This window comes from Scyliorhinus canicula, chromosome 4 (genome assembly GCF_902713615.1).
Source record: "Scyliorhinus canicula chromosome 4, sScyCan1.1, whole genome shotgun sequence".
NCBI lineage: Eukaryota > Metazoa > Chordata > Chondrichthyes > Carcharhiniformes > Scyliorhinidae > Scyliorhinus > Scyliorhinus canicula.
This window is the reverse complement of record NC_052149.1, coordinates 47,247,610-47,273,271: the sequence shown is the minus strand read 5'-3', so window position 1 is coordinate 47,273,271 and position 25,662 is coordinate 47,247,610. Positions and strand designations below refer to the sequence as shown.

General features: G+C 48.6%; 1 protein-coding gene across 2 annotated transcripts in view; it reads right to left on the bottom strand.

Annotated features, from left to right (window-relative positions):
* Nucleotides 1–13,716, bottom strand: part of mast2 (microtubule associated serine/threonine kinase 2) — a 524,270-nt gene extending 510,554 nt beyond the window's left edge. For both annotated transcript variants that reach the window (XM_038794189.1, XM_038794190.1), the window contains exon 1: nt 12,961–13,716. In XM_038794189.1, the coding sequence (XP_038650117.1) occupies nt 12,961–13,095 (135 nt within the window). In that variant the 5' untranslated portion in view covers nt 13,096–13,716. The remainder of the gene's footprint in view (nt 1–12,960) is intronic.
* Between the last annotated feature and the right edge of the window lie 11,946 nt (nt 13,717–25,662).

Below are 25,662 nucleotides of genomic sequence, written 5' to 3'. Positions count from 1 at the left end.
AGTTCCACCCGTGTAGCTGCATTTCATGATCCTTATGGCTTCCAGGTTCACATCCGCGATTATTTATTTCGCCAATAGTGCGACCAACCCCATCTCTTTTAATCTCCCTCTCTACCTATGAAAATGCAATAACCACAAATGTTGAGCTTCCATTCCTGCCCTTTATAAGCCATGTTTCAGTAATAGTTCAGTAACACTGCCAAATGTTAACTGTGCTTGCAAGTCATTTGCCTAATTGATCAAATTCCTTGCATTGAATTATAGACAATTCTTATGTATCATTCCAGGTAAAGATTGCTATGCTCATCATCTGGAGTGTTTGGTTGGCTTTCAGTGGGTACGTAGGTGACTGGTAAAGGTTGATTTGCACCCGGAAGGTTCTGCAGGAAATAAGACAGGATTCTGCAGATGCCTGCGTTTTGGACAAGTTGCTGGTTCAGGATTTGCTTCCCTTGCTTTTTTCCTCTGCTTCCAATAAGCAATGCTGGGTGAGCTTCTCCCAGGACTTAAAAGTTGATATCAAGCCTCTTAAGCGAAGCCTTTAGAATGCCAAGCCATGCCATGCTTCCTTTGACTACTATGAGATTACTTCAAGATCTCCATTGGAGGTTCACTTTGTAAGCGAATGTCAGGCATCCTGGCTACATGAACAGACCAACTTAGTTGTGACTGTCTCAATAAAGCATGGGTGCCTTGACATGCAAGCTCAGGTAAGCACCTCAGTGTCTGACATCTTTTCTTGCTATCCCGCTTTTAGAAGCTTCTGAAGGCAGCAGCTCAAGTAAAAGTGGTTGTGAAAGTGGGTGGCACAGTTATTAGCACTGTTGCCTCACAGCGCCAGGGTCCTGGGTTTGATTCCCAGTTCGGGTGACCGAGGAGTTTGCACTTTCTCCCCCTGTCTGCATGGGTTTCCTCCGAGTGCTCCGGTTTACTCCCACAGTCCAAAAGGTGTGCAGGTTCGGTGGTTTGGCTATGCTAAATTGCCCCTTAGTGTCCAAACCATGGGTGGGGATATAGGGCTAGAGAGAGGATTGGGGCACGGTAGGGTGCTCTTTCGAAGGATCAGCACAGACTCGATGGGCCAAATGGCCTCCTTCTGCGCTGCAGGGATACTATAATTCTAGGTATGATACTGGCATGCATGAGCAGAGTGCGCAGGGATATTGCTCTATCGTTTGGGAGAGAGACTTACTCCTCTTTATCCACAGACTGATGTTCAAAATCTGGCAAAAGCTACACTTGCTTTGGCAATTTTTGCATGAGTCTCTTTGTCAATATAGACAGCTAGAGAGATGGCGAGTTAAGTGAACTTATCCGCTTCTGACAAATTCTGATTGTGGATTGAAACTTTGGGCTAGACAACATGCTTTCCCGAAGCAGGCTGCAAAATTACTTTAGTTTTCATTGTGCTGATCATAGTGGAAAGTTGTCACATGGATTAGCGAGCAAGTCCATGCTACATTGCATGTTCAGCTCGAAACCTGCAGCTAGTGCACAGCTATCAGTAAAAAGGAAATTACATATCCGACAAAATGATTGTGGCGTTTGTGTGTGTGTGTGTGTGTGTGTGGGGGGGGGGGGGGGGGGGGGGGGGGGGAGGGGGGGGGGGAGAGAGGAGAGAGAGAGAGAGAGAGAGAGAGAGAGAGAGAGAGAGAGAGAGAGAGAGAGAGAGAGAGAGGAGAGAGAGAGAGAGAGAGAGAGAAGAACCAGAGGATCCCCAAGTCGATACTGCAAAGGAGGAAAAACATAGACGGTCTAGCCTTACCAAATCTACAGTACTACCACTGGGCGGCCACAGCTGAGAGGGTGAGGGGATGGATAAGAGAGCCAAACACGGAATCAGTGAGGCTGTAGGAGTCCTCTCTCTAGGGAACTACCCTCCGAAAACTCACTATGGCAGTGCTTCCATCCCTACCCCATCAAGACACACATCTAGGCCAGTGGTGGTAGCCACATTGAAGACGTGGAACCAAATGAGGCAACATTTCGGTCTAACAAAGATGTCCACCGGCTTATGGATGCTCGGCGATCAGCAGTACCACCCAAAGGTGCAGACTGGCTGGCAGACCTGGTGGAATTTCTCCACCTGGAGAAGATAAAGTACACCATCCAAGGGTCGGAGGAATTTGTGTTGAGAGCAGAAGCAAATTGCAGAATGATAAACAACTACCATCTGAAAGTAAAAGCAAGAGTAAGTCTGAAATATCCAAAGAAATGGGAACAAAATGGGAACAAATGTCACTATCTGAAATTGCTAAACTCCAGAAAGCTGTAAGTGCCTTCTTGAAAGATCAGGTGCTGTGCCTCAAACTTGAATTCAGCTTCAATTGAATACTGCATTTGGCCGAGAACAGAATATCAAAGGATGAGCAAGGAGGAGAATTACAATGACAGACAACGATTAGCTTTGGACCATGTACACAAACTGAAAGGAGCTGTTCCAGAAAGCTGTCACCCAATCTGCATTTGATCTTCCTAATGCAGAACATCGCCGCTCAGTAAGTAAGCGTATAAAATATTAAATGGCAGAGAAAAATTAAACATATATTACGTTAAACAAAGAAAAAAATTAAAATCTTCCTCTTTACCCAATAAATACTCTTTTGCCCTAATATCTCGTTATGTAAGTTCAATGTTTTACTTTGCGAATGAAGCACCTTGAGACATTTAATTGCAGGGTGCTATATAAATATAAGTTATGTTGTTGCAAGGCAGGATATACTAAAACCTGTGAAAATATAAATCAAATTCAGAAGGGACTTCACAGAAGGAATGATCTACCAATGTTACTGCAACATGGTTGACTTTTAAGCGCCCTGTGAAATGGCCAACCATTTGAAGGGAAAAAGTACAAACAAAATGTAATTTTGAAAGAGAGTAAATAATAGTTTGGTATTTTGTAATTTAACTGCAGTCTTCGTATTTTTTTTAAAATAAATTTAGAGTACCCAATTCATGTTTTCCAATTAAGGGTAATTTAACATGGCCAATCCACCTACCCAACACATCTTTTGGGTTGTGGGGGCGAAACCCACGCAAACACGGGGAGAATGTGCAAACTCCACACAGACAGTGACCCAGGTCTTCGCATTTATTGGCTCCATTTAAAACATGAAACCAGCAGCAGAACTCCTTCTGTGTGCTATCACTCAGGTTTATAAGTACCCCAACAGCAACTTGCATTCATGTAGTATTTTAACATAGTCAACATTCCAAAGCACCTCACAGGAGTGTTATCAAATAAAATCTTACACCAAGCCACAAGAGATTTGGCATATGACCAAACGATTGGCTAATGCCAATTGGTTTTAAAGGATAGCCTGAAACAGGACATGAGGGAGAGAGGTTTAAAGAAGAAATTCCAGAGCTCAGGGTCTCAACAGCTGAGGGCTTCACCATAAATGGTGCAGCAACAGAAATTTAAGCATGTGCAAGAGACTAGAATTTGAGGAGCACAGAGATCTCAGAGGACTGAATGAGGTGACAGGGCTGGAGGAGGTTACAGAGCAGGATGGGTTGCAGCCATGGAGGGATTTGATAACAATGGCGAGAATTTAAAAATCGAGGCATTGACGGACTCAAGAGCTGGTCAGTGAGCATGGGGGTAATGGGTTAACAGGAAATGTTGAGAGTTAGGATATGGGCAATGTGTTGGACAAGCTTATGTTTATGGAAGGTGCAAGGCAGGAGATTCTTTGATTGCAGTGACTGACCATTTTGCACCTGAAAGTGCAAGATATTTTGCTTGAGTGAAGCAGTGGACTGATGCTAAATCCAAGTGCTTAAGTGAATATGCCTTTCAAAGCAAGGAAAAGCCTCGTTTTGCTGAATACAATGCCAGAATTAATTCTGAATAAAGAAACATCTGTATGCATTTATCCAAAAATCAGTCCGCATTTGTGGAGGGTGCAGGCAAGTTAATACATAAGACCACGGTCCTTTGCCAGAATGATTTTACCTCACTTTTGATGACGGTTACAACCTGAATGTTAACTTATCTGCTGTCTCTCCAAATGCTGATCCACTTGTTATGTTTCCACCAATTTCTGCTTTTTTATTTAATATAATTTTTATTGGAATTTTTTACAGAAAATATCAAACATAACGACAAACAATGAAATGCAACAAAATAACCCATAATAACTGTAACACCCCCAGACCGTATCGACGCATGTATCACATCCCCCCCACCCCCCCCAACCCCAATGAACAACAAAAGAACTTAAAAATAAATTAAAATTAAATAAACAAACAAACATAGTTATCGTCCCCCCTTTTCCCTCCCCCTCCCCCCTTTTCCCGCCCCCTTCCCCCCTTTTCCCTCCCCTTTCCCCCCTTTTCCCCTCCCCCTTCTCCCCTCGCCTTCCCCTCCCCCTTCCCCCTTTTCCCCTCCCCCTTTTTCCCCTCCCCCTTTTCCCTCCCCCTTCCCCCTTTTCCTCCCCTTCCCCCTTTTCCCCTCCCCCTTCCCCCTTTTCCCTCCCCCTTTTCCTCCCCCTTCCCCCCCTTCCCCCTTTTCCCCTCCCCTTCCCCTTTTCCCTCCCCCTCCCCCCTTTTCCCTCCCCCTTTTCCTCCCCTTCCCCCTCCCCCTTCCCCCTTTTCCCTCCCCTTCCCCCTTTTCCTCCCCCTTCCCCCTCCCCTTCCCCCTTTTCCCTCCCCTTCCCCCTTTTCCCTCCCCCTTCCCCTCCCCTTCCCCCTTTTCCCTCCCCCTTTTCCCTTTTCCCTCCCCCTTTTCCCTCCCCTTCCCCCTTTTCCCTCCCCCTTCCCCCTTTTCCCTCCCCCTTCCCCCCTTTTCCCTCCCCCTTCCCCCTTTTCCCTCCCCCTTCCCCCTTTTCCCTCCCCCTTCCCCCTTTTCCCTCCCCCTTCCCCCTTTTCCCTCCCCCTTCCCCCTTTTCCCTCCCCCTTTCCCCTTTTCCCTCCCCCTTCCCCCTTTTCCCTCCCCCTTCCCCCTTTTCCCTCCCCCTTTCCCCCCCCCCCTTTTCCCTCCCCCTTTTGGATGAGGCTAAGCCTCACGGTAGCATGGTGGTTAGCATCAATGCTTCACAGCTCCAGGGTCCCAGGTTCGATTCCCGGCTGGGTCACTGTCTGTGTGGAGTCTGCACGTCCTCCCCGTGTGTGCGTGGGTTTCCTCCGGGTGCTCCGGTTTCCTCCCACAGTCCAAAGATGTGCGGGTTAGGTGGATTGGCCATGCTAAATTGCCCGTAGTGTAAGGTTAATGGGGGGATTGTTGGGTTACGGGTAGGGTGATCATTGCTCGGCACAACATCGAGGGCCGAAGGGCCTGTTCTGTGCTGTACTGTTCTATCTATCTAAGCCGCGCACACGAGGAGAAAGAATTAACCCTCTCCAGAGCATCAGCCCATGTCCCGTCTTCGAACTGTTCCCCCAGTCCCCCCCCCCCCCCACTTAGCTTTCAGCTCCTCTACTGACGCCTCCTCCGCCTCCTGCATAACCTTGTAGATATCAGATATCTTCCCCTCTCCGACCCAGACCCCCGAAAGCACCCTGTCGCTCACCCCCCTCGCGGGAAGCAAAGGGAATCCCTCCACCTGCCGCCTAGCAAATGCCTTTACCTGCAGATACCTGAACATGTTCCCCGAGGGGGAGCCCAATTTCTCCTCCAACTCCCCCAGGCTCGCAAACCTCCCATCAATAAACAGGTCCCTCAGCTGCCTGATGCCCGCTCTATGCCAACCCTGAAATCCCCCATCAATGTTCCCCGGGACTAACCTATGGTCCCCCCTTAACGGAGCCTCCATCGAGCCCCCCACTTCTCCCCTATGTCGCCTCCACTGTCCCCAAATCTTGAGGGTAGCCGCCACCACCGGACTCGTGGTATACCTCGTAGGAGGGAGCGGCCACCGCGCCGTTACCAGGGCCCCCAGGCTTGTATCTCCACAGGACGCCCTCTCCATCTGTTTCCATGATGCCCCCTCCCCCTCCATTACCCACTTGCGCACCATCGACACATTGGCCGCCCAATAATACCCCGAGAGATTGGGTAACGCCCGCCCCCCCCCCCCCCCATCTCTACCCCGCTCCAAGAAGACCCTCTTCACCGTCAGGGTCCCATGCGCCCAAACAAAGCCCCTGATGCTGCTAGTCACCCTTCTAAAAAAGGCCCTAGGGATAAAGATGGGCAAACACTGAAAAAGGAACAAGAACCTCGGGAGAACCGTCATTTTGACGGACTACAGTCTACCCGCCAACGATAGCGGCACCATGTCCCACCTTTTAAATTCCTCCTCCATCTTGCTCCACCAGCCTGGTAAAATTAAGCTTATGGAGAGTCCCCCAACTCCTGGCCACCTGCACCCCCAGGTATCTAAAACTCTTCACTGCCCTCTTAAATGGGAGTCTCCCAATTCCCTCCTCCTGATCACCCGGGTGTACTACAAATACCTCACTCTTGCCTAAATTTAACTTATAGCCCGAGAAGCCCCCAAATTCCGCTAACAGCTCCATCACCCCCGGCATTCCCCCTTCTGGATCCGCCACATACAACAGCAGGTCGTCTGCATACAGCGATACACGATGTTCCTCCCCACCCCGCACCAGACCCCTCCATCTCCCTGACTCCCTCAACGCCATAGCCAAAGGTTCAATCGCCAATGCAAAGAGCAAGGGGGACAGGGGGCACCCCTGCCTGGTCCCACGGTAGAGCCTAAAGTACTCCGATCTCCTTCCATTGGTAACTACACTTGCCATCGGAGCCGCGTAGAGCAGCCTCACCCATTTGATGAATCCCTCCCCGAATCCGAACCGCTCCAGCACCTCCCACAGGTACCCCCACTCAACTCTATCAAACACTTTCTCCGCATCCAGCGCCACCACTATCTCCGCCTCCCCCTCCACTGCCGGCATCATAATAACATTTAGCCGTCTCCGCACATTCGTGTTGAGCTGCCGTCCCTGGACAAATCCTGTCTGATCCTCGTGTATCACCCCTGGCACACAGTCCTCTATCCTGGTGGCCAGGATCTTCGCCAGCAACTTAGCGTCAACATTGAGGAGCGAGATAGGCCTGTATGATCCACACTGCAAGGGGTCCTTATCCCGCTTCAGGATCAGAGAGAACAGTGCCCGCGACATCGTCGGGGGCAAAGCCCCCCCCCTCCCATGCCTCATTGAAGGCTCGCACCAACAGGGGGCCCACCAGATCCGCATACTTTTTATAAAATTCCACCGGGAACCCGTCCGGCCCCGGCGCCTTACCTGACTGCATTTGTCCAATCCCCCTGACTAGCTCCTCCAACTCTATCGGCGCCCCCAGCCCCTCTACCAGCTCCTCTTGAACCCTTGGGAAACATAGCCTGCTCATGAAGCTCTCCATCCCCCCTCTCCCCATCGGAGGTTCTGACCGGTACAGTTCCTCGTAGAAGTCCCTAAAGACCCCATTTACTTCTGTCCCCTTCTGCACTACATTCCCACCCTTATCCGTCACTCCACCAATTTCCCTAGCCGCATCTCACCTGCGGAGCTGATGTGCCAACATCCTGCTCGCCTTCTCCCCATACTCATATACCGCCAATTTCTGCTTTTACCTAGCATCGGCATGTGCTTTGCTTTTTTACATGCATTTAATCAATGCACATTTCACAGCGTTTCACTGCACTTAAGAATAAGAACTCCTTGAAAAAAAATGGCCTTCTCTTTTAACTACTATTGGAAGCAACTGGTCAGAAAATCCTCTTGAGAATTCCAAGCCAAATGTTGGAAACCATATGTGCCAACCAGATGTTTTGTAAAGCGAAACATAAGTCCAGACTCTACTGTTCAGCACATGGCCTACATTGTATTTGTTACAGATACTGAAAACAATTCACAAGGCCAAGTGGTATGTAGTGCACTGCTCTAAATTAAAAATTGTTTCATACAAATTATCTGCTACTTTCAACTGACAGTCATGGAAAAGCCTCCTTTCTGTTTTGTTAAAATTGCTTAATTCAAGTCTATTCTGAGGAAGTGAGTGATTTCCAACAATTTTGAATTAACAGTTGTGTGTTTTGTAAAACTTCTACAATATAGGTATCTCCATTAGCATTCAGCAACCACCCACAAGCAGTAGCTTGGCCTTCAAGAACACACAAAGAACTATATTGCGCAATTAGATGAGACATGGTGCAGAGTCAAACAAGAACAGTGGTGAAGGGGCGGCACAGTGGTACAGTGGTTAGCACTGCTGCCTCACGACACCAAGGACCAGGTTCGATCCTGGCGATGGGTCTCCGTTCATGTGGAGCTTGCACATTCTCCCCATGTCTGTGTGGGTCTCACCCCCACAACTCAAAGACTGTGGGAGGAAACCTGAGCAGCCGACGGAAACCGACACAGACACAGGGAGAATTTGCAAACTCTATAGACAGTCACCCAAGGCTAGAATTGAACCTGGGCCCCTGCTGCTGTGAGGCTGCCGTGCTAACTAGTGTCCCGACATTGAGTTATTTTATTCATCAAGTTAGCTTTTCTTTTTTTTTTAAATGTATTTTATTACAAACATGTATCAAAACAGGTTACAACAAATAAACACCCCAGGAAACATACTTTCCCAGCAATCAACTATACAGTCTGTACAAATGTTGTCCCCTTTTTCACCCTGCGACGAACAGCTCCTCAAACACAGTCAGAAACATCCCCTACCTTTTCTCAAACTTCTCTGCAGAGCCCCTTAACTCATATTTTATCTTCTCCAACCGCAGGAAGGCGTACAGGTCACTCAACCAAGCCACTACCCCCAGTGGCGATGCCGACCGCCACTCCAGTAAAATTTGCTGCCGTGCAATCAGAGAAACGAAGGCCACGACATCGGCCTTCCTTTTCAAGTCAGCTTTTCTATTGACTATACTTAAATAGCATGATTTATTTCAAGTCTAATGAATGTTTTCCAAGTCACTTGAGGAGCTACATGTCTACTGATCACATCATATTTAGAACAAAGAACAATACAGCACAGGAACAGGCCCTTCAGCCCTCCAAGCCTACGCCAATCACGTCTCCTACCTAGACCAACCACCTGTGTCCTTCTACACCCCGTCTGTTCATGTGCCTTTCCAGATAAGTCTTAAAGGTCGCTAACGTATCTGCCTCAACCACCTCACTTGGCAGTGCATTCCAGGCCACCACCGCCCACTGTGTAAAAAGCTTCCCCCACACATCTCCTCTGAACCTTTCCCACCTCACCTTGAACCTGTGCCCCCTTGTAATTGTAATTTCTGCCCTGGGAAAAAGCCTCCAACTGTTCACCCTATCTATACCCCTAATAATTTCATATTTGATTTTATTTATTGTCACATGTACCGAAGTACAGCGAAGCGTTCCATCAGGTCGCCCCTCAGCCTCCGTCTCTCTAGGGAGACCAATCCCAGTTTATTCAATCTCTCCTCGTAGCTAATACCCTCCATACCAGGCAACATCCTGGCAAACCTTTTCTGTACTCTCTCCAAAGCCTCAATGTCCTGCTGGCAGTGCGGTGACCAGAATTGGACACAGTATTCCAAATGTGGCCTAACCAGCATTCTATATAATTGTAACATAATTTTCGAGCTTTTATACTTGATACCCCGTCCTATGAAGGCAAGCATGCCATGTTTTCTCCACCACCATTTCCACCTGCGCTGCCACTTTTAAGGCTCTGTGGACCTGCACGCCCAGATCTCTCTGCATCTCTATGCTCTTGATGGTTCTGCCATTGATTTTATAGCTCCCACCTGAATTGGATCTACCAAAATGCATCACCTCGCATTTGTCCGGGTTAAATTCCATCTGCCATATTTTGCAGCCTATTTATATCCTGGTGTACTTTCTAACAATCGTCATCACTATCCGCAACTCCTCCAATCTTCGTATCATCCACAAACTTGCTAATCAGAACCGCTATGTTTTCTTACAAGTTCTTTACATATATTATAAAGAGCAGAGGTCCCAGAACTGATCCCCGAGGAACACCACTCGTTACAGACCTCCATTCTGAAAAACACCCTTCCACTGCTACCCTGTCTTGTGGCCAGGCCAATTCTGGATCCATCCAGCTAGTTCACCCCTGACCCCATGTGATCCAATCCTTTGCACCAGCCTGCCATGAGGGACCTTATCAAATGCTTTAACAAAGTCCATGTAGACAACATCCACAACCCTTCCCTCGTCAATCACTTTTGTCACCTCCTCAAAAAATTCAATCAAATTTGTGAGACATGACCTCCCTTGTACAAAACCATGCTGCTTGTCGCAAATAAGACCATTCACTTACAAATGTGCATACATCCTATCTCTGAGAATTTTTTCCAACAATTTCACAATCACTGATGTCAAGCTCACTGGCCTATAATTATCCAGACTATCCTTGCAACCCTTCTTAAATAACAATACAATATTGGCTATCCTCCAATCCTCTGGGATCTCATCTGTGGCCAATAAGGACACAAAGATTTCTGTCAGAGGCCCAGCGATTTCATCTTTTGCCTCCCTCAGTAATCTGGGATAGATGCCATCTGGCCCTGGGATTTCTCTACCTTAATGCTTTTAACACACCTAACACTTCCTCCCTTGTAATAACGACCTGTTCTGAAGTGTTTACACATCCTTCTGAGACACCACCAATCAACATGTCCCTCTCCTTTGTGAACACTGATACAAAATACTCATTAAGGACCTCGCCTACTTCCTCTGATTCCATACACAATTTCCCTTTGTCCTTGAGTGGGAAAACTCTTTCTCTAGCCACCCTCGTTTCTAATATGCGTATAAAATGCATTGGGATTCTCCTTAATCCTGTGTGCCAAGGACATTTCATGACCCTTTTTGTCCTCCTAACTCCCTGCTTGAGCTCTTCTTTACTTTCCTTGTATGTACCCACAGGGGCTGGTTTAGCTCAGTGGACTAAATCGCTGGCTTTTAAAGCAGACCAAGCAGGCCAGCAGCACGGTTCGATTCCCGTACCAGCCTCCCCTGACAGGCGCCAGAATGTGGCAACTAGGGGCTTTTCACAGTAACTTCATTGAAGCCTACTCGTGACAATAAGCGATTTTAATTTCATTTCATTTTTCATTATGTAGATCGTGGGTATAATCATTGCAAATGAGATGTACATTTTGTCTGGTATGACCATTGACCTATTTGTTAATAGCAAAAGTACTTAAGATCATGTTTTCTCAGACTAAACATAGAGCCATTTTAAAAATCGAGTTGTTATGCTTGAGTAACAAGTCGGTATATCAACAACATTTTCCATCTAAACTGCACACTAGAAGTCCCACCTAAATAAGCTATCTCAAGTGACACAACCAAAAGAAAATACTGAGAGAATGATAAGGCAGGCCACAACAGCAGTATTTCCTAATGTCACTACCATTCTCCACCATGTATTCCACATGGGATACTATGTGCAACGTATACCTTAAATGCAACAACTGTTGCAATCTTAGAGCAACGGCTTTAGAAATGTACATCTGTATCTGTTGCAGCTAACATAGTGTACACAGCATCCTGTTCTGTTCCAGGAACTGGGATGAAAAATTCCATCTGTAATTATTGTAAATTAATGTGGAATTTCTGTGCTGTACTGTACAGTACAGACATCTCAAGAGGCATTATTCAGTTTATCCTCTTCTTGGTGCAGGACAAAGAAATGTTCCCAAGTTAAAACTGTGCAGAAATATTACATTGTTCACATTCATATAAAAGTTAAATATTTCTGCTCCAGCTAACTGGCTTAATTTTATCAACAAATGGCTTGCATTTAATATAAAGTCTAAATATCCCAAAGCACTTTACAACCAATGGGGAACTTTTTGATGTGTTGTCACTTATGGTGAAAAAATGCGGTGGCCAATTTGTTCACAGCAAGATCTGAACATCAGCGATGTGATAATGGCCACATCAGCGATGTGATCATGGCCACATCATCTGTCTTGCTGATTTAAGGGATAAACGTCGACCTGGGCACCAGGGAGAACTCCCCTGTTCTGCAAAATAGTGCCATGAGATGTTCATGGCCACCTGAGAGGAGACAGGGCCTTGGCATAATGACAAACCCAAAAGACTGTACTTCCGACAATGCAGCACTCCCTCATTACTAAACTAAAACCACAGCACAGAACTTTGTTTGTGCTCAAGTCTCAGGAGTAGGACTTGAACCAACAACATTTTGACAGAGGCAAGAGGGCCACCAACAACTGAGTCACAGCTGACACAACAGTGCAGTGTGCTTTATGTAAAGTGACACCATAGATTTGTAATGACATCTTGTACAACAGTTGAGGAAATCAGTTAGATATTCAGCGAAACTGCAAAATCACTTCATAGAGGCATCTCACACATTTATACTTATTGCAATGCAGATCTGATTAAATCTGGAAGCGGGAACTAATTTCCCTCTTAACATTTATATTTCCCTCTCATATTTACGACATCACAGAGCCTTTACAAAGAGATTAAATGATATATAAACCCAAAAAAATGCCATCTGTACAAAAACGTGATTAAATGGGCAGCAAACAAAAGATTAAAGTTAATAGTTTTGAAAGCCACTGATGTGTTTCTTGCTTCTTCTGCTTCGACAATTCAATTTCATGCACACTTTTGATCACTTTTATTGCGACACAATAGCCTACTTGCAGTTTAAAATGCCTCATATTATGATATTATTTAGAGTGGCATAACATTTTTGAATGCACATCTCTTCAGTATTAGCATGCAGTGTCAAGAACAAGGTAATAAAATGATTAATCAGTATCCCGGCATTTGTTTTGAAAGCCACATGCAGAAGTTAACAGCATCGACACTGTAATTGAATGTTGTCAGTTTCAATAAGTGGTTGAGTAAAAACCATGTTTGTTCATGATATGTCCGCTGCGTTTTGAAAATAAAAAGACCTGCAGGTAGTTTACTCATCTAGAGCCCGCTTTATAAATGAATGATGATTCCCCAGTTGTCCATAACCTCCACTTCCATCGATGATATACTCACCTTTTCTTTCTGTGATTCGCTCTTTCGCCCCTGGTCCAACCCAGCGTTAACTTTATTTCCCTCGGCTTGTTCATCCCGCACATGCTGTTTGGAGGTTTTCTTTTTGCTCCTGAGGTGTGTTCCAGATTTCTTCATGGTTCAGCATATGTCCAAAACCACACACGTGTAACAATAAATAACACCACTAAATAATAAAAAATATAAAAGAAATGGTCAGATCTCCGCTCCAAATAAGAGTGCGGAGTCTATTCCCCAGGCCGCAGCTGATGGAGAAACAACATCCTTGAAAGGGTGGTCCACGTTGAACTTTTGTTTCTTGCTGCTGATAGAGATCAATGGGAAATCTCTGCCAGTTCAGCCGGGAGGGAGGACGCCCGCCAGTTTGTCTGCCTTCACCGGCTGCTGAGGGGCAGCCACCCGGGCATGTTGACCGAATCCAGGGGCCGGGAGCCGCTCTCACCGCCGAACCAATGGACAAAGGTGAGTTCACTCGCCGCTGTTAAAAGTCGGCCCCTTCCCCAGGCCTGACTCCCACTCTGACTCCGGCTTCACACACGCACCGCTGTCGGCTGTCCGCTCCCGCTGAGGAGAAACTGCCGTTCGGCCGGACGCTGCCAGCTGCTCTCTCAGCATGGCCGCACTGATTTTCCCCGGCTCGGAAAGGCACCGGGCCCAGTATCAGCCGCAGCTGGCGGCCGGCATGGCCGTGAGGAGGAGGAGGGGAGAGGGGCAAAGATCAGATTTTATTTATTATTATTATTGTGATTGTGTTTTATTCTCCTTTAACATAACTCATTTCCGGTTGTCAGCGCGCTTGACCTTTCAGCCGGAAGTACGGCTGACGCGCGCTCCTGGTGGGGGCGCGCGGAGGGGACGGGAGCGCGCGGGAAGCCGAGACTGGCAAGTCGCTCATCTGCGCACGCGTGGTGAGAACCATGGCATCGCCACGGTGCAGGCGGAGGCCGTTCTGCCCATCGAGTCTGCACCAGCATTCTGGGCGCGATTCTCAGGCCTCTCTCGTTCTATCGACACGAGGCCAGTGAATAGCGGGAGAAGCCAAAAACGACAACTGCGCCCTGCACCAAGCAGTTTGCGATGCAACCAACCTGCACTGGGAGGCAAAATCGGGATCTCGCCATAGTGAAGCAAGAAACCAGTTATAGCCACTTAAGCCCCATTTCCATACAATTAACGGGAGCCATCCCATATCCAACGACCTTCTATGATTCATCGGCCTCCTCAGCAAGTGGTCACACTAATGCTGATTAGTACTCCTTTTGAAAAATGTGAACCGAGCGGAAGGGCTTCTGTGGGGAGCCGAGGAGGTGAGCAGCCATCTTTGCTCACAGGCAAAGAGCCTGGGGGCGCTAAGGTTGACATCCCAGTGCTTGGCGGGGGTGGGGAGTGGGGGACCCACGGCTGCGGTAGGCACTCAACGCAGGGCGGGGGCGCAAATTCAAGTGGCTCTGCCATGCTAACCCCTGGACCGTGTGAACCCATTCCAGGAGCAACCCTAGCCCCTGCCCATTTGCCTCACCGACCACCCATAACCCCCACCGACTGCTGAGGCATCTGGCCATGCAGCTGAAGGCTAGTACTAATAGCGAATTGGCAATAGTGGTTAAGTGAGCACTTCATACAACCCATGGATTCCTGTGAGTGAACGGGCCGTATAGCATATGGGAGTCATTGCCTAGCATCCCAATCATACCGTGATGCATGGTACTGTGCTTGAAAATTGCAGGAGGCAACACCACAGACGCAGGAGCCAACATCTGAATACCCAGGAGATGGGAGATAATCCAGGGACATGTCCACCGCTGGAAGGTGGGTAAATGCGACGGGGAGGGGAGATGCCTGGAACGATGGTCCAAGGGTTCGGAAGTCGGCCCGCATAGCAGAGGCATCATACTGGTTGTCCTCGGGACTTCAGGGAGCGGCCATGTCCGAATAGGTCGCGTACACGGCAGCTCCCGCTGAGATCGGACATTTGGGCCATTTAACGGAGCTGTAGCGGCACTTTGATGGTGATCCCGTCGTGGCAAGAGACGCTGGAGTTCCCCTCACTGCTGCCTGGAGGGGACCAGGAGTGGGGCCATCAAGAGAGCGATTGCGGGGAAGCGAGCAGAACGGGTCCGTGAAGACAAAATGGCAGCCGGCGCGGACCAAGCAGCGTGGGCCCAGTGGTCAAGAGAGCAGCATGAGTTCCTAAGGAGCTGCTTCGCTGAGCTGAAGACGGAGATGCTAGCTCCTATGAAGGCTTCTATGGAAAGGATGGTGGAGACTCAGAAGGTGCAGGAGAAGGCGATCAAAGAGGTGGAGAGAAAGGTATGTGACAATGAGGATGAGATCCTGGGCCTGGCGGTCAGGGTGGAGGCGTATGAGGCCCTGCACAAGAGATGGCAGGAGAGACTGGATGACCTCGAATATAGGTCCAGGAGACAAAACCTGCGAATTCTGGGCCTTCGTGAGGTGTGGAGGGGGTGGACATGAGCGCATTTGTGACTACAATGCTGGTGATGCTGATGGGTGCGGGGGCCTTCCCGTGGCCCTTGGAACTGGACGGGGCGCACAGAGTCCTCGCGAGGAAGCCTAGGGCGAACTAACCACCGAGGGAGATGGTGATATGGTTCCACCGCTTCACAGCCAGGGAGCGTGTCTTGCGTTGGGCAAAGAAGGAGCGGAGCAGTAAGTGGGAGAACGGCGAGATTCGCATATCCCAGGACCTGGGACCTGAATTGGCTAAGAGGCGTGCGGGATTCAACCGGGCTAAGGCGGTCCTCCACAACAAAGGGGTGAAGTTCGGGCTGCTGCATCCGGCAAGGCTTTGGGTAACGTACCAGGACAGGGACCACTACTTCGATACGCCGGACGAGGCGTGGACATTTATTAAGCGTGAAAAGCTGGACTCAAACTAATGGACAGCTGCACGTGGGTGAAATGCCCTGGTGGGGATGTGTAACCGGGTGTTGGCCTAATGTAAGATTGGTAGTAGAATTTAAGTTGTTTGCTTTTCCTTTTTTTTGGGTTTTTCTTTTTTTCCAGGGGGCGGGTAACGCCCGGGATGTGTTTCTTGTTTCACGGGAAGAATTTGGATGGCTCTCGCTCTCTGCCCTGTGGGGGAGGGGAGGTTCGGGGGCCCGAAGGAGGAAACAACAGTGAGATTGGGGATAGAGACGGAAGCGGCCGGGGTCAGCATGGGTCAGCTGACTTACGGAAGCATAATGGGGGAGAAATCAGTGCTAAGTGGGTGCTTGGCATGGGAGATTGGGATTGGGGGTTGTGGGGGGGGTGGGGTGCTGCTTTGCAGACTGAGGGGGAGCCAACGTTTGGGTACAGATGGAGAGTCGAATTGGGGGGGGCCTCCGGCGGGACGGCTGCAGCAAGCGGGGTTGCGTGCACGTAGCTGGCCGAAAAAGGGAGATGGCTAGTCGGCAGGGAGGGGGGGGCAACCCCCGTCCAGGCTGATCACGTGGAATGTGAGGGGTCTGAACAGGCCGGTCAAGAGGGCCCGCGTGTTCTCGCACTTAAAGGGATTAAAGGCGGACGTGGCCATGCTACAGGAGACGCATTTAAAACTCGCTGACCAAACAAGGTTGAGGAAGGGATGGGTGGGCCAGGTGCTCCATTCGGGGCTGGACTCGAAGACCAGAAGGGTGGCAATCCTGGTTAGCAAATGGGTAGCATTTGAGACAGGGAGTATTGTGGCGGACAAGGGGGGCAGGTACATTATGGTGAGTGGCAAGCTGCAGGGAGTCCGGGTGGTGTTAGTGAATGTCTATGCCCCGAACTGGGACGACATGGAATTCATGAGGCACATGCTGGGTAAAATTTTATCATGGGTTTGGGGGGGGGGGGCGGGTTGGGACTTCAACACAGTCCTGGATCCAGCATTGGACCGGTCTAAGTCCAGGTCGGGAAAGAGACCGGCGGCCGCCTAGGCCCTGAGGGAGTTCATGGATCAGATGGGGGGGCGTGGACCCATGGAGATTCGCGCGGCCAAGGGCGAAGGAGTTCTCTTTTTTCTCCCACGTTCACAAAGTGTACTCTCGGATTTACTTTTTTGAGTTAGGCAGGGCATTAATGCCAAGGGTGGACGGGGTCGAGTATTCAGTCATTGCGGTCTCAGACCATGCCCCGCACTGGGTGGACTTGTGACTTGGGGCGGAGGGAGAGCAGTACCCTCTCTGGAGACTAGATGTGGGACTGCTATCGGATGAAGAGCTGTGTGGGCAGATGAGGAGGAGTATCCAAATCTATGTGACAACAAACGACACAGGGGAGGTAACAGCAACAACGGTCTGGGAGGCTATGAAGGCAGTTGTCAGAGGGGAGTTAATTTTGATTAGGTACAATAGAGAGAAGAGGGAGAGGGAGCGGCTGGTGGGAGAGATACTCAAAGTAGACAGGACATACGTGGAGACCCCCGAGGAGGGGCTGCAAAAGGAGCGCCGGAGACTGCAGGCGGAGTTTGATCTGCTTACCATTGGGAAGGCAGAGGCACAGCTGAGGAAGGTGAAAGGGGCAGTCTACGAGTATAGGGAGAAAACAAATAGGATGCTGGCGCACCAACTTCACAGGAGAGAGGCGGCCAGGGGAGTTGGGGATAAGGCAGGTAACACGGTCTTGGGCCCAGAGAAGATCAACAAAGTCTTCAAGGAGTTTTATTATAAACTATAGGAGTCAGAGCCCCCGGGAGGAGTGGAAGGGATGAAGCAATTTATGGACCAATTGAGGTTCCCAAGGATGGACAAGGACCAGGTGGAGGGACTGGGGGGCCCCGATTGAGTTGGAGGAGATAGTTAAGGGCCTAGAAAGTATGCAGTCGGGCAAGGCTCCAGGACCGGATGGCTTCGCTGTAGAATTCTACAAGAAATTCTCGGAGCTGCTGAACCTACTCCTGCTAAGAACCTTTAACAAAGCTAAGGAGAGAGGAACCCTCCCCCTGACGATGTCACAGGCTTCTATCTCGCTCGCTGGCACTGGAGGGTGTGCAGAGGAGATTCACTAGGTTCATCCCAGAGATGAAGGAGTTGGATTACGAGGAGAGGTTGAGTAGAGTGGGACTGTACTCGTTGGAATTTAGAAGGATGAGGGGGGATCTTATAGAAACATTCAAAATTATGAAGGGAATAGATAGGATAGATGCGGGCAGGTTGTTTCCACTGGCGGGTGAAAACAGAACTAGGGGACATAGCCTCAAAATAAGGGGAAGTAGATTTAGAACTGAGTTTAGGAGGAACTTCTTCACCCAAAGGGTTGTGAATCTATGGAATTCCTTGCCCAGTGAAGCAGTTGAGGCTCCTTCATTACATGTTTTTAAGGTAAAGATAGATAGTTTTTGGAAGAATAAAGGGATTAAGGGTTATGGTGTTCGGGCCGGAAAGTGGAGCTGAGTCCACAAAAGATCAGCCATGATCTCATTGAATGGCAGAGCAGGCTCCAGGGCCCAGATGGCCTACGCCTGCTCCTAGTTCTTATGTTGTTATATTCATCCTGAAGGGGGAGAAAGATCCGCTTCAATGTGGGTCCTACAGGCTGATATCGCTCCTGAACGTGGATGCCAAACTGCTGGCGAAAATTCTGGGTACTTGAATAGAGGACTGTGTCCCGGGAGTGATTGATGAGGATCAGACGGGTTTTGTCAAGGGCAGGCAATTGAATGCAAATGTGAGGAGGCTCCTAAACATTATCATGCCCTCAGAAGGAGGGGACGCAGAAGTAGTGGCTGCAATGGATGCAGAGAAAGCCTTTGACCGGGTGGAATGGGAGCACCTGTGGGAAGCGCCAGGTAGGTTTGGATTTGGTGAGGGATTCATAGGGTGGGTCAAGCTACTGTATCAGGCCCCCGTAGCAAATGTATCCATGAACCGGCTTCTGTCGGAGTATTTTAGGCTGCTCTGAGGGACGAGGCAGGGATGTCCCCTATTCCCGCTACTATTTGCCCTGGCAATTGAGCATTGGCCATAGTGCTGAGGACTTCAAGGAACTGGAGGGGGCTGGTGCGGGGGGGGGGGGGGGGGGAGGAGCACCAGGTTTCACTTTACGCAGATGACCTACTATTGTATATTTCGGACCCGCTTGAGGGGATGGGGATGTCATGCGGATCCTAAGAGACTTTGGGAGCTTCTCTGGGTACAGGTTGAACCTGGGGAAAAGTGAGTTGTTTGTAATCCACGCTAGGGGTTAGGAGGAGCGAGTGGGAGAGCTCCCGCTCAAGATGGTGGAGAGGAGCTTTCACTACCTAGGAATACAGGTGGCCAGGGACTGGGATGCCCTGCACAGGCTCAATCTGTCTCGGCTTGTAAAGCAGATGGAGGAAGACTTTAAAAGTTGAGACATGCTCCTGCTTTCCCTGGCGAGAAGGGTGCAGACCGTGAAAATAACGGTCCTCCCCAGATAATGCCTTCCCATCTTCATCCCAAATCCTTCTTCAAGCAGGTGAACAGGATTATCACGGGATTTGTGTGGACCAACAAGACTCCGCGAGTTAAAAGACTGTTTTTGGTGCGCGGAGGGTGGGGGGGGTTGGCACTTCCGAACTTCTGTAGCTACTACTGGGCGGCTAATGTAGCCATGATTAGGAAATGGGCACACATGACGACGGCGAGAATGATTAAGTTCTTTGGAGTGGAGGACAGCTGTGCGAGATGTTCAGGGAGTCCAGCAAATCATGTCCATATGTTCTGGGCATGCCCGGCGCTTAAAGAATTCTGGCAGGGCTTTGCGAGGGCTATGTCCAGGATTTTGGACACGGGGGTGAAGCCGAGTCCAGGAATAGCGATCTTTGGGGTGTCAGAGGATCCGGGAGTGCAGGAAACGCAAGTGGCCGAGGTTTTGGCCTTTGCCTCCCTGGTAGCCCGAAGACGGATCTTGTTAATGTGGAGAGACCTGAAACCCCCGAGTGTGGAGACCTGGGTTAGTGACATGGCTGGGTTTCTCAGCCTGGATCGAATAAAGTTTGCCTTGAGAGGGACCCTCTGGGATTCTCCCGGCGGTGGCAACCGTTCCTTGACTTTCTAGGAGAGCGTTAAAATGTCAGCATCAGCAGCAATCGGGGGTGGGTGGGGGAGTGTTTAGGTGGGGAACTGTTTATTTAATTTATATTCTCTTTCTGTATAATGATAACAGCCACCTTGTTTTGTTAAATATTTTCCTTTTATTTTTCTGTTTTTGGTTATGTAAAAATTCTTTAATAAAAACAATTTTTTTTTTTAAATACTGGATGTCCTCAAGGGTTTTTTTTGTAAAATATTTTAATTCTCCATTTTCACATTTCCTTCAGAATTTACACCCCACCAACAAGCAGTAAACGGTAACAGATACAAACCCTTATCAACAACATCGATCCCATCCTCCCACCACCCCAAACAACGGCCCACCTGACAATATAAGCAACAAATAAAACAAACCCTCCCATGGTGGGAAAAACAAAGGGGAAAAAAAAGAAAAAGGAATCCGGAATCACCTATGGTCACCATTGACCTATAGGGTCCACCTTCCTAACATTCAATGCCATCCAATCCCTGAAAGAGTACCGTAAATGACACCCATAAGTTGTCACTCCCCCACCTCACTCCAAATCACTGGCAGGCTTAAACCGGGCTTAAAGCGCTCTTTCCCCCTTGCCCCGTCCCAGGAAAACCAAGAAATCCCCTTTAGCACACAAACCCCGCATACTCACCCAAGCCCCAAAGAACCATCATTGCAAATGAAAGTCCCATCTCTTCCCTTGTCCAAATATATACAACGTTGGCTCATTTAGCACATACACCAGCACGCAGTGAAAAAATACAGTTACATAAGGCTACATCGGTACATGACCATTTCTCAATTCAGCCACAGTTCATCTGCCTTCGCAAACTCCACCGCTGCTTCCGCCGTCCCGAAATAAAAGTCCATGGATTTGTAGGTCACCCTCAACTTAGCTGGGTATACTATGCCACACTGCACCTTACTGATGTACAGTGCCTTCTTCACCCAGCTGAAGGCAGCCCGCCTCCTCGCCAGCTCCACCGTAAAGTCCTGATATATGCGTATACCAGCTACAGCCCACTGCACCACCCGCTTCTGTTTTGCCCAGCACAGGACCTTCTCCTTCACACTGTACCAACGAAAACACAGAGTCAGTATTGGCGGCTCACTGTCCTTTGGTACAGGCCTCCACGACCGATGAGCTTGATCCAGTTCGTATCGGGAGGGATCATCCCCCTCCCCCAATAGCTTCGTCAACATCGTGGCAAAATACTCAGTCGGCCTCGGGCCTTCCACTCCTTCGGGCAGACCCACAATCCTCGGATTCTGTCGCCTGGATCTGTTTTCCAAGTCGTTCATTTTGGCTCGCAGACCCTTGTTGATCTCTTATCACCGTCCGCATCTCCTTCCCCATCGAGGTAAGTTGATCATTGTGCTGCAATACTGTCTCTTCCACTTCCTTCAGCTCCTCGCCTTGCTCCCGCACCTCCGCCACCGCGCTCAGTACCACCGCCCTCACCGGGACAATCGCCTCCTCCACCAGCACTTTTAATACCGCCCCCATCTCCTTCCTCATCGCCTCCATGTGTTTTGTTAACTGCCTTTTGAGTTCCGCGCCCATCACCTTAGTCATTTCTTCAGCCGCGGGCAATGCGGCCTCCCCTGGTGCCCCAGCTTCCGCTTTTCTTGCCCTCCACCCGGTGACCTTTCCACTCCCCGACGGGCTTTCAGCCACTTTTTACACTGCCGTTTTTTAACTTATTTTCGATATTTCCCTTCATATTGCCTTCTCCCTGCTTTTGCCGTCTCTGTTGCCCCTGGGACTGGGCATTAAACCCTGAAAATATCTTTCCCGAATGGGAGCCCTCCAATGTGCGGCTGCCTCCCGCCCACCATCACCGGAAGTCGTCCTCAAGGGTTTTTAATGTGTCACAGGTGTTATACAATTCCCCACTCCCGATGGTGCCGCCCCATTCTCCCCACCACTCCCTCCACCCTCAGTGGTGCCCTCAGTGATCCTCAACATGCTTCACCTTCCTAGCTCTAACACTACGTCTAAGTGTCTCCCAGGGTGCACATCTGAGGTGGAGGCAGTCAGCTGCTTACCTGTATCCCGTGGCCTTCGATGCACCTGGTGGGCATCCTTTGGGGGCTCTGGGGCCGGTGGGTCCTGGCGCACTTGTCAACGGCACCATGCACAGCCGTGTTGCCTTGTACCATGTGCTGACCTCAAGACACGGCCTCATCAGAGGGGCGGAACACGGGGAAGTTTGTGGCCATCATCCCCACGCCATGCACCAAGAGTTGAATAGGAGTTTTCCTCGGACTCTGGATAGAATGGTTAACCTGCACAGAATGCATATGGCTGCATAATGATTCATTTTATGGACGTAAATAACGTCCGAAGTTGCACCAAAAACAGAAAATACCATAAGTATTCAGTTGGCCAGGTGCCTCACCTTCAGTCATTTCCAGCTTTTTCTGTTTTTATGTGAGATTTCCAGCATTCATGGTGTTTTGCTTTATTATCAAGTAACCCACATTAATTCCAACTAACCATAATGAAACATCCTTTCCCCTCCCACGGCATCTTGCCATGCAAATGCAGGAGGTAAAACACCTACATTTTTATCTCCTCTACTCTGCCCAAGGCCTCAAATACACTTTCCAGGTGAAGCAGCAATGTACATGTACTGCTTCGGTGCTAGCCTCTTAACAGTCATTCAATCAGTTCAGGTGCGGCACCAGTTTTGCTGTCGCAGAACGCCGCAAATCCTGCTCCGGCGCCAACACTTAGACTCAGAAACTAAAAATTCCGCTGACGAGATTATGTCAAGAAAATGATCTGATCGTGGCAAACACTTTCTTCAAGCAGCTAAAAAGAAGACTGTACACGTGGAGAAGTCCAAGCCATGTGTACAGAAATCAAATAGATCATGTGATGGTGAAAGAACATTTCAAAAACAGCATAAAGACTATTCATATGTATCCAGCACAGATATAAATTCAGATCATTGTCTCCTTGTGGCAAAAAATGAAGATGAAACTGAAAATATCAAAAGTATATTTAGATCACGGAGCCAAGGTCCCAGGTTCGATCCTGGCTCTGGGTCACTGTCCGTGTGGAGTTTGCACATTCTCCCCGTGTATGCGTGGGTTTCGCCCCCACAATCCAAAGATGTGCAAGCTAGGTGGATTGGCCACGCTAAATTGCCCCTTAATTGGAAAAAAATGAATTGGGTACTCTAAACTTATTTTTAAAAAGTATATTTAGAGCTTGATAAGTTGAAGGATGAGAACATCAGAGAGACACTCCCTCGTGGGGGCGGGGGTCTCCATAATGGGGACACCAAACACAGATTGGATGACCACTTTGCGGAACACCTGCATTCTGTCCGCAAGTATGATCCCAAGCTTCCAGTAGCTTGTCATTTCCATTCTCCACCTTCCTGTCACAGTGACATCTCTGTCCTTGGCCTGCTTCACTGTGAACAGCATCTCATCTTTTGGTTAGGTACTTTACAGCCCTCTTAGACTCAGTATTGAGTTCAATGCTTTGAGACCGTGAACTATGTTGTTTCCTTTTCTTAACACATTTTCTTTTTCAGGTAGCACACATCTGCTTCAGGTGCATCTTTTGTTTCTTTGTTTTTTTCCGTGATCCTGGAAGACTAAATTTTCTGTCATTCAATCTATTTCTGTCTTCCACCCTATCATGGACCTTCTTTTGTCCTATTACATATCTAACTTTACCCAGTGGCGATGAATGATCACAGACCTGAAACATCAGGTGTAATTTTATGGCTCCATTGTGCCGGGTGTACGGCTGCATAAAGCAGCTTGACGTTCAAAAGTCCATTGACTTTGGCGGGACTGTTAAACCCCACAGGCGTAAAATTTCACCCGTTAACTCTGTTTCTCTCTCGACACAGATGCTGTTTAACCTGCTGATTTTGTTTCCAGCATTTTCTATCTTTATTAACCATAATAAAGGAATGGTTCATCAACGCTGACTCAGTTAATTCTTTTCAGAGTCTTTTACACAAATTACTGAAGCTAAGTGCATTGAATATGGGAAATTACAGATTTGGCATCAACTTCATTTTAAGATGCACAGAGGTTTGCAGCTGGCTGTCAGTTTCATGAATCACATCGGCTTTGAGGTCAGTAAGAGAGAAAAAATAATGTGATGTTGAAAAGGAAATAATTGGGTTAGATCCTGCATAGTCTGAACAATGACATAAAGGAAAATACCCTCTGGTCCACCCAGCCTGTGCCTGCACAATTTCTGATACTTGGCCATCACTGTACATACCCTCCCTCGTCCTTCCAAAACCATGTAATTACCAAGGAGGGGCAAAGAAAAAACAAACAGAAACTGTGAAAGCTCATAATCACAAGCAATCCTCCATAATTTGGCCAGAAAGTCTGACCCCAATTTGTAACTTAGAGATCATCACATCAGTATAATAAACTACAGCAGCGTGCCCTAAACTCAGGGGGTATTGGCAGGGATTCACAGATGTCATGTCCCGGGTGTTGAAAACTGGGGTGATAATGGGCCCGGAGGTGGCAATCTTTGGGGTTTCGGAGGACCCGGGAGTCCAGGAAGAGAGAGAGGCCGACGTTCTGGCCTTTGCTTCCCTGGTACCCCGGCGACGAATACTATTAGCATGGCGGGACTCAAAGCCCCCGAGGGCTGAGGTATGGCTATCGGACATGGCGCGCTTTCTTGGCCTAGAGAAAGTCAGGTTCTCCTTGAGAGGTACGCTACTAGGGTTCGCCCGAAGGTAGCAGCCATTTATTGACTTCTTCGCAGAGGGGTAAGCGTCAGCAGGGGGGGGGGGGGGGGAGAGGAGGGCAAGGGTAGAGTAGAGTAGGGGGATATTGAGGCAGGTCCATGCATGAACAGAGCCGTGGTTTTTTACATAGGGAAGGAATTTACATAGCATTTACAGTGCAGAAGGAGGCCATTCGGCCCATTGAGTCTGCACCGGCTCTTGGAAAGAGCATCCTACCACCTCCACCCTATCCCCATAACCCAGTAACCCCACCCAACACTAAGGGCAATTTTGGACACTAAGGTCAATTTAGCATCACCAATCGACCTAACCTGCACATCTTTGGACTGTGGGAGGAAACCGGAGTACCCGGAGGAAACCCACGCACACACGGGGAGGATGTGCAGACTCCACACAGACAGTGACCCAAGCCGGAATCGAACCTGGGACCCTGGAGCTGTGAAGCGATTGTGCTATGTTTAATTTGTAATTTGTGTCTTGACTTTTTTTTGTACTGTACAATGTCACTTTTTCTATATGCCTAAAATACCTCAATAAAATTGTTTGTTGAAAAAAAATAAACTACAGCAGTATTCATCTAGTTATTTTTCTTGCACCAATAACAAAAGCAAGAAGCAAAATTTCACACTGAAAACTAGGGCAACAATTATCTCTCCTTTGAAAATTGATTGCTGAAGAAAAACCATGTCGTATTTTGATCTTATTTAGAATGAATCCCAATATTAAACTAGTACGGTTTTTAAACATTGATTTCAGATTCTCTAACTGCACCATGTTACGACACCCTGGGCAAGTGTTCAGTCAATTCCAACTCTATTCGTCCCGGAGTCACAACACAGGTGAATTAACCAACAATTCTTACACAAATACCCAAATCTTTGGCCCTTGATTGTCCAATAATTACAGTCACCAGGTTTGTAAATTT